This window comes from Gouania willdenowi, chromosome 10 (genome assembly GCF_900634775.1).
Source record: "Gouania willdenowi chromosome 10, fGouWil2.1, whole genome shotgun sequence".
Lineage (NCBI taxonomy): Eukaryota > Metazoa > Chordata > Actinopteri > Blenniiformes > Gobiesocidae > Gouania > Gouania willdenowi.
The window spans coordinates 19,656,177-19,665,860 of NC_041053.1; the positions used below are offsets into that span (position 1 = coordinate 19,656,177).

Sequence of the window (9,684 nt, forward strand, 5' to 3'; positions counted from 1 at the left end):
AGTTCCTGTCCTATTTCTTCAGTTTACAATTACGAATGTTGAGTCATCTCGCACTCATCAGCAAAATCATTCTCCTGTGAAATTTAAATGAAGGCTGTCGGTAAAAGTACAAAGCATTAATTAACTAGTTCATTTTTGCTGATGGGATGCTGTCACTCAGCCAATATCTACGTTGGATTGTGTCCGCACACATGAGGCTACATAGTGCGCATTGGCACATGTTGTGAGGGAAGGGACTGCATCAGTGCATAGCAGAATGTTTAGCATGATGAAAAAAGAATTGAAAAGCAGAGGCCATATGTCCTCATCTGCTTTTTACTAACCACCTCACCCTCTGATGGGACTCAAGAAGGGGTTTAAGGATTTAACATTTGACTAAAAAAATAAAAATAAATCTGTGATACTAAGAGCTGTCAGAATAACCCATACAACAGGTGAAATCATGGACGTTTCCTCAACTTCACTTTTTTTTTATTTGACTAAAACTAGACTAAAATTGCACTCAAACAAAAACAGGATGACTAAAACTTCAAATAAAATATTTTTTTTTTGTTGAGAAAAATCTACAGCAATTCCTGACTGGAAAGTTATTGATCGCGCACATGAATCTTAGCAAAAACAGGTCAGGTTAAGCCGTTGATGGACAACCTTTCAATTACAGACGTGTCAAAGCTTCATTTACCTACGAACAACAGGCTTACCATGACGTCTTAGCAGCAGATGCTTTTTAAGACGTCAAGACGGGCAGACAACCACTCTCTCTACACTGATCCTCAACACATCACCACTTATCTGAAATTACATAAATGGAAACAACTACTGTAGTAAAATATTCAGGAAGACTGGCAGTCGACAGTCGAAACATGTCAAGAGATAAAATTTACTGAAATAAACAAAACTTTAACATTTACTGAAATATTCACCCATTTAGTATCGGGCGTCGCTAAATGTGCATCAGTTTGTAAGCCAATAATAATAAGACAAACATTTCACTTCAACTAGTATGTTTGTTGAGGGAATTTAACATTATTTATTAGAGAAAACCTGCAGGGAATTAAACATGTCTCATTATTCCAGACCTTCACAATTCCTTTACAAACTTATAGACCTAATGTAATTAATGTAAAAATTACATTTGTGAGAGTCCAACGTTAAGTATCAAGCCTTTAAAAATGCATTGTCATTCATAAATCATTGCAAGCTCTGTTAACGTGTCATATCCGCGTTGTCTGTAGCCCAGTATTAGCTGAGAAATGATCTCTTTTATATTCAACATTCTCTCTGCAACAACCCTGTACTCCTGAAAGTCCGGTTTACATGGTGATTTTTAATGACCCACACATGCACATACACATGCTCATGCATTAACACACACTTTGACACACTGACCTACTTTCTGATTACATACACATGGAATCTTTTGCACACACACACACACACTGCTGCTGTAACTAAACAGGAAGGTAAACCATCCCCATTGTCCTCATTGGGTCAATAATATAAACCCTCATCCTCCTTGTTGCTATTGGCTCCAATAATCCATTCTTCTTCTTTGCACGATGATGATGGGAGATGCAGTCGAGCACATCCATGCCTCCCCCTGCTCACGTGTACTGGCTGCTTGGCTCTGCCTGACAAGCTGTCGCTAAAGCGAGGAGAGCTTATTATGAGGGCTGCTCCTGCTGTCCTATATCAGCTGCAGCCAGAGTTTCTTCACTTATCTTCAGCCATGGCTCCAAGTGACTGCTGTCCTGTCAGCCAGCACTGCACACACAACCAGGAGGAAAATGCAGTATTTGAGTAAGTACCAAGGGGAGGCTAGACCTTCTGCACTCTGCTTCAACTGGTTTGAGCCCAATTTACTGGTCAGATCTTTGTGAGGAGTGCATTGTTTGTTTACTCAGTATTTCATCTACATTTCTGCACTGGAAGGATGAGATTTTGCTAGTGAACACACGGACAGCTTACAAATGCAAGGCCAGAGAAACAGAATGATCATAAATGATGAAAATAGGGATGAAAGTAATGCTGCTTGTAATAGAAATACACCAAGATTTTCTTTGTCATGTACTGTATTATGCTAAATCTTTTAACGATGCAAGGTGCTTCGTTAAATAAAGAAAGGGTTGGTGACGTGGATGCTTCATAGACACATGTACTACTGCATAATAGAGAGTATCAGTTCACCCGGAAGTTTAGAGATTATCTGCGTCCAGCAACACTCAGCATTAGGTCAAGGTAAGTTTTTACACCTATGATGTCAACATCTCCATCACTTTCAGACAGAGCCATTGAAGTTTCAAATTTCAGTTTAAATTATTATTCTATTTTATTCAGTTTTTCCTCATCGTTATGGTTAATGTTGTTTGTTCTTCCCTTTTGTATTTACTTTTCTTGCGTATGATTTATTTGTTTTTACCTGTTTTGTCCACCGGTTGATAAGGACCAAAGCGTTTTGATGTCATAGCTTTTGTGCGGTTATATGTGTAAGAAGTGCAAAAGTTTTACTTGAGCTGACTTTGACCTCTGTATATCGTTAACTTGTAGGTTTTGAAATTTGGGATTCAGCATTCCAGTTATGTCAGTTTATCAAAATATCTTTAAAGCGTGTTTTGGCGAGGTCCCAATTTTTTAGCAGATAATACTGTAAACACTAAACGGGGTTTAAAGGTCAGAATACATAATTGATTAAGTGCAGAGATTGATTAAGTGCTGCTAGAGTCACAACACACAGAAAATACATCTGTGAATAATGTTTTCAAGTCACCAGTCACTGTTATATGGAGATATTTTTGTACTGGATTTGTTTTGTTTTGTTTTTTGTTTTTTAATCTTCGATCCATGTGGAGCAGTGGTTAGTTTGGATGACTCTATCTAATGTTTTCATTTAGTAATAAAATGGACTAAATTGGTATTATGAAATATCTATCGTAGGAATAAAAGCATGTGTATGTAGTCTTTATAGATGTATGATGTTTTCAGTGGTTATCATATGCTGCATATGATAGGATAGATGATAGTTAAAATAGCAGCGGTTCAGAGAATCTTTAACACCAAAACCTCAAAACCAACAATGCTTTGTAAGCCAAAAGGAAATAATTGGGTTTTCATTTACTCTGAACAAGCACTTGATCTATATAACGCTTTCAGAAAATATATTCTCGCTTTCAGAAACCTATTGTATAATTTTTTTTTTTTTATTTAACTTGAATTGTTGCTTTGCACTTATGTTGGATGTTGTCAAAATGAACAGAACATGAGCTTTAAAAAGCAGTAATGTTTTCTTTTTTTTTCTGCATCATAACCTTAGGGTTTGTAAGGAAACAGATAAACAGATTTTATGTATTCTCAGGAGAAGGAGGTTGTGAGTGTGGGCGGCGGGTGAGATTGGGGATGGGGTGTAAAATTAGATATATTTACCCATGTTATATGTTTATGAATCCAACCTGAGCGGGAATCAAACTTGTGACTGCATGCAAACCGAAAATAAAAAAGAGCACTCTATCCCTGTTGATAACAGTATAGTAGGTTGAAAAGTATAGTGGAATAATGAGATGTGCCATCCAGATCCAATCCAGATGAAACTCGGTGGGGTAATTGAAAAACCAACCTGAAATAACTGAGTCAAATTTCATAAAGATCGACCAATTACCGGTACAAACCGACTCAAGATAATAATTTTTGAAATTTTGCCTATGATGTAAGATACAGATTTTTTTCATTTTTGAAACTGATCCAGTATCAGATTATTGATCCAGATTCCCTTCAAAATGTAATGGAATCTTCCGTGGCGTAAGGTCTATCTTTGGTTGGAAATTTACCGAATTCTGTACTTCTGATGTAATACTGCTAAAATATCATCTCCACCAAGGAGTTCATATTTCTATCCATCCATCCACCCATTGTCAGACCCGCTTGTTCCTGTTCCATCTGGCGTTTATTTATTTGTTTAAGTTATAAGTAATATTAGTTTTCCTGGACTGAAAATAATAACTGTAAGCAAGATCTCACAGTTGGCAGATGGATTAATAATAGTCGTTAGGAGAAGCCTCCTTTTTTATATATGCAGAAAAATATCTTCAAAAATGGAATAATATCACAGTGTTGATTAAGCTATACATGGCCCAGCATTTTGCTATCAGTAAAACTAGCGAGGGGAATATACCATGTGATATCCCCCTACTCTAACTCACCCCCACAGCCTATTTATGTAACATAGATTAATAAAATGCACACTCTTGTGATTCCACAGGAGGATCTGATTTCAGAATGAAGCAAAAAAGAACAGGACTTTGCCCCACCTTCACCTCTCATGAGCAAGAGGTGAAGAGGCAAAAGCACGCGAGGTCAAGTTTTCAGCAGATGCCCATTCAGGATTGGGGTAACCTGCCCCACCACGTGGTCCTGCAAATTTTCCAGCATCTGTCTCTGGTGGATCGGGCGAGAGCATCATCTGTGTGTCGGTGTTGGAACGACGTTTTTCACACTCCTGACCTGTGGAGGAAGTTTGAGTTTGAGCTCAATCAGCCAGCTACATCCTACCTGCGCTCCACTCACCCTGACCTTATCCAGCAGATCATCAAGAAACATGCTCAGCACCTGCAGTACGTGAGCTTTAAAGTAAGAGCCATCCCCTGCGTCTAAACCATCATCTATTTTCACCTTCATCATTCCTGTGTTTCACAACACAGCTACCTCAGAGCCACCTGCCTCTAACTCTAACCATCTGCTGCTCAACTGATCATAACACATCAGCTGCTATGGCATCAGTGCATACAAAACCATGATATAATTCTCACACCTCCTTCTTTCCATCCATCATTTTTGTGTTCTTGTGTTTTTTTTCCTCTTCTCTGCGTGTTGATTGGTGGTTTTTGAATCAGGTGGACAGCTGCACAGAGTCTGCAGAGGCGGCCTGTGATATTCTCTCCCAGCTGGTGAACTGCACCATTAAGACCCTGGGGCTGATTTCCACTGCACGCCCCAGCTTCATGGATGTGTCACAGGTAAGAGACGGCCTGTAGCTCATGGCCACGTGATGTTTCACATATTTCTTCATCTTCAAAAAGAATAATAGTAATGAATCTCAGGGTTAGGGTCAATTAACCATGTTCAATTACAGCTACATTATGATTACTGTGACCAGCATTTTTTCCAATTACAGTTAAAATTACAATTATCATTTTTCAACTGAAAGTCAATATCAATCACATGTACTTAGCCGTTAATAAATAACCACATAAAATGTACACAAAGCTTGTGTTAGCTTTCCGTTAGCATCTCTTATGATAACGGGTCAGTTTTGACCCAGGTATTAAATCAGCTGTAAAATACACCAAGAAATATTATCTATCATCTAATTTGTTTTTCATCTCTTGGTTACCTTGTTGGGCTTCCTTATCAATTCAAATATTCTCAGTCAGTATACCTTCAATTTAAATTTATTAAAAAATAAAAAATAAAAATAATAATAAAAAAGATAAAATGACACAAACTTGATATGAAACATATTTTAATAATTGTTAACTATATATGTGTAAGCAATAGAACTCTAACATGGTTCCCCATTTTTGCTTTTTAATTGAATTGTAGTTTTTTATAGATTTTCATGCCAATTACAATTACAATGTCAATTATCTGAACTCATTTACAATTGAATTATGATTACAACAGCAACATATGTTTACATTTACTGTTACAATTATAATTACGCCATAATTGTAAATAATTATCAATTATGTCATTACAATTCTAATTGACCCCAACATTGGTAATGATTTTACTTCAGTTTTTAGGATTTTGCACAACATGTTATTTACATAATAAGAAACTCTAGTTTAACCATCAATGTTTTTTTGTCCTTTTCAGTCTCATTTTGTCTCCGCGTTGACAGTGGTGTTTGTCAACTCCAAGTCTTTGTCCTCCATCAAGATTGATGGCACCCCAGTGGATGATCCATCCCTGAAGGTGTTGGTTGCCAACAACAGCGACACCCTTAAGTTGCTTAAAATGAGCAGCTGCCCTCATGTCTCTCCTGCCGGTCTGTACCATTTTGAAGTCAAATCAGCAACTTTCAGACTTTTAGTGTGCAGGGTTGTTGAAAATCATGGTTTGGTCCAAATAGAACTCATTAATGATAAGATTCTTCTTCAGGGAAATTGTTTTTATTTTTAATGCATTGGATAGCATCATTGCCTCACAGCGAAAAGGTCGTAGGTGCAAAACCTGGTTGACCTGACCTTCATGCTCAAAGTCTTGTAGATGATGAAAAATGTACCTTTGAAAAAGTTAATTGATGAGTGATGAGTTTACTTTAGAGTAAATAGAGAATACAGAGGGTTGTAGCATTATTGTGAAAGTGCCATTATGTTTAATCAAAGAGGAATCTTTAACAAAGTCTTACCAAAGGTAAATACGCGATTGCCCAAGTTTAAGACTTTTTTTTGGTATTTATCTTCCTGGATGCGTCTGTATTTCTCCCAGTTGATGTGTTTTAGACTGGAACTTTAGCAAAGACTTAAGGAGCTGGTACTGGGAGCACTAGACTTTAGGTGTTAAGAAGCGATGGAGACATGTGGGCATCAGCAGATAAAACCACGCTATTGGAGTCACTCTACAGCATAATCAATGATCTCAAAGTCAACTAGTGATATCTGGTTAGCATTAAAATCCAGGGATGAGGACTGTCAATCCAACTAATATTCCAGAGGGCCCATTTGTGTGGTCAGGGACCTCAGTAGACTCATTTTATTTGCCAACGGAATTTCCCACAGTTTTTATTTAACTTGTTTACATCTGCTTCAAGGCCAATGCTAACACAGCTAATATGACTAGCTGTGGACTTTGCCGTGCCTTTATGGGTTTTCCCCTGATAAACCAGTCCTTATTGTATCTGATTTTAGCCTTTGTACATAAGGAAACTTTTAGCATGATGTGACAATCCTGGTCATCCCCTGGATCTCTGCATGGTTCAGTAAATGAATGCTTAAAAATCCATAAATGCGAGGTTTGTCTGATCATGGTGTTGTTGATTTTGCTCAGTTTCATCTGGGTATCATCTGTCTTCTGCACGGACTGAGATGGTTTTAAAAAAGTGCATGCACTGAAATGGATAAGCTCCATTTATAACAAGAGATCAAGTGTTTGAGTCTGAATCACTCTATGATATAAAACAGCAGATTTGATCTTGGTATCATTACTGGTTGAAGGATAAAAGTAACACTAAAGGTTAAATCTTTATCATGCTGGAGAACAACTTTACAAATGTAACATTTTACCTGGAAGATTTGTTTGGGATTATGTTAGACCTGTGATTGACTGTCTATGTAGTGCTTGGAATAGGCTCCAATGGACCATGTTGCAAACCTGTCAAGTATCCTGTTTTGGCCGGGAAACTCCCGTATTTTACCCCTCTTTCCCGCCATCTTCCCTTATCAATATTTTCCCCGTAAATATCCCGTATTTTAATGTAATATAATTAAAAGATGCCTCACTAAACTGAACGCCGTCACTAGCCTCGCGAGAACTTCCACCTGAAATGGCCTGGGTGGCAGTTCTCGCGAGATTAGTGCTGACAGCGGCAACAAACCCGGAAACAACTCAGATTAGAGATGGATGAAGGTGTTCCAGTGAAAAAAACAAAGAACTGGTGCAAATATGTTGTGAAATGGGAAAGAGAGTTAATCTTCCTCAAGAGCAGTAGATGGGACACAGTTAAACGTTCTGTTAGATTAATAACTGAGATTTTAACGTCTCCCACAACGGAAGTCACCATGAAAAATCAGCCAATCATAAGCACCATAAATATACACTGCTTTACATAGTGTTAAAGGATGTAAAGTCTGTAATAAATGTGTCTAATAAGTCATTAGTGAATACCAGAGAACCACATGAGTGAGCATGAAAAATTATAATAAAATATATAATGAAAATAAAATGTTAATGTCTAACTTAAAGACAAGCAATGTGAAATTAACAGTAAATATGCAACTTGTTGATTTGTATATAAACTGTAAGTGTAGTCGAGTTTTCTATTTTGGCAATATAGAAAACTATATTATTTCATATATATATATATATATATATATATATATATATATATATATTATAGCTTATTATGTATCAAAATACTAGTTTTAGGAGTCGCTGCTTTTACTTGTTACTTGTCCCTGTGTAGCATTTTGCATCAGCAAATTTAACCCAGAATTGTTTTTCTGGTCAGACTTTATTTAATAAAATTATCAAGATTTATATCGTATATCACCATTTTGAGAAAATATATTGTATGCCATGTTGTCCTATGATAATGTGGGTATAGAAGATAAATGAAGGGGAACATCCAATAATGTTTAATACTGTTTGAGGGTTAACATGAGATTAGAAAAGAGAAAGGGAATGTTTAGTTCAGATGTTTCAGCAACTGCTTGTGCTTAACGTCTCATCCTTCGTTTTTTCAGGTATCTTATGTGTGGCAGACCAGTGCCATGGCCTCAGGGAACTGGCGTTGAACTACCATCTGCTGAGTGATGAGCTTCTCCTCGCCCTGTCATCAGAAAAACACGTCCATCTGGAGCACCTGCGCATTGACGTGGTGAGTGAGAACCCCGGGCAGACCCACTTCCACACCATCAAGAGGAGCAGCTGGGAGGCCTTGGTCCGACACTCCCCAAAGGTCAACATCGTCATGTACTTCTTTCTCTACAAGGAGGAATTCGAGCCTTTTTTTTGCGAGGAGACCCCGGTCCACACCGTACTTTGGACGGACAGTCAGTAAAGAGATGTTGGGGCGGATTGGACTCCACTGCCCTCGGTTGGTGGAGCTGGTTGTGTGCGCCAACGGACTGGAGCCTCTGGACGAGGAGCTGATCCAGATCGCAGAGCGTTGTAAGAGCTTGACGGCCATCGGACTTGGTGAGTGTGAAGTGACCTGCAGTGGCTTTGTGGAGTTTGTGAAGATGTGCGGGGGCAGGCTGACTCAGCTGTCAATCATGGAGGAGGTGTTGATCCCAGACAGCAGCTTTAACATGGAGCAGATCCACAGCGAGGTGTCCAAGCACCTGGGACGCATATGGTTCCCTGATATGATGCCCACCTGGTAGGCTGACACAAAGCCAAGGAAGGGGCGTCACAAATGGGGATTGCATAAATGTGAATCATTTCAGCATGCTCACATTTTGAATCTAAATGCTGACCAGCTGACAAACAGTCACATGTGATGATGCCTGTTTTGTTGTGTTTTCTGTTTTGAGTTGTCTTGCTTTTTGAATTGGTTATGGATTTCCTTTTGTTTATCAGCTTTCTCTGTTTGCATTCACATTGTAGAGCAAACTTTCCTATGAGAAGAGCCTAATTGGATCATGTTTTTGGTGCTGAAAAACTAAACCGAGTTTATGACGTTTCCAGAAATAGCTAGATAACGCTCTGTAGCAGCAAAAGCATGAAGTTCCTCCCTAGCTGAAGATTGCAAAGGCATTCTTAATATTTGTTATGCACTTAATTATTAGGATCATAGCCCACTGAGAAGTTTACGCACTGATTTGATGTCTTCTGATAAAAATGGCCTTCATGTTTGATTCCAATTGTCACCAGCACTTTGGAGATGACTACATGTTTGTTTGTTTTTTGTTTTGCCATGTTTTAAACCCACCATACGTGTTGGGTTCTAATCTATAGTGTCTTCTTTAA

The 9,684-nt window shown here is 38.2% G+C and overlaps 1 protein-coding gene across 1 annotated transcript; it reads left to right on the plus strand.

The window, feature by feature from the left end:
- Window positions 1-1,603: 1,603 nt before the first annotated feature.
- On the plus strand, window positions 1,604-9,640 carry fbxl3l (F-box and leucine-rich repeat protein 3, like). The gene is given in 6 exon segments (XM_028459312.1): window positions 1,604-1,800; window positions 4,253-4,620; window positions 4,884-5,006; window positions 5,869-6,040; window positions 8,457-8,749; window positions 8,751-9,640. Coding segments are annotated over 6 exon segments (1,317 nt in total). The 5' UTR covers window positions 1,604-1,787; the 3' UTR covers window positions 9,099-9,640.
- Window positions 9,641-9,684: the final 44 nt, after the last annotated feature.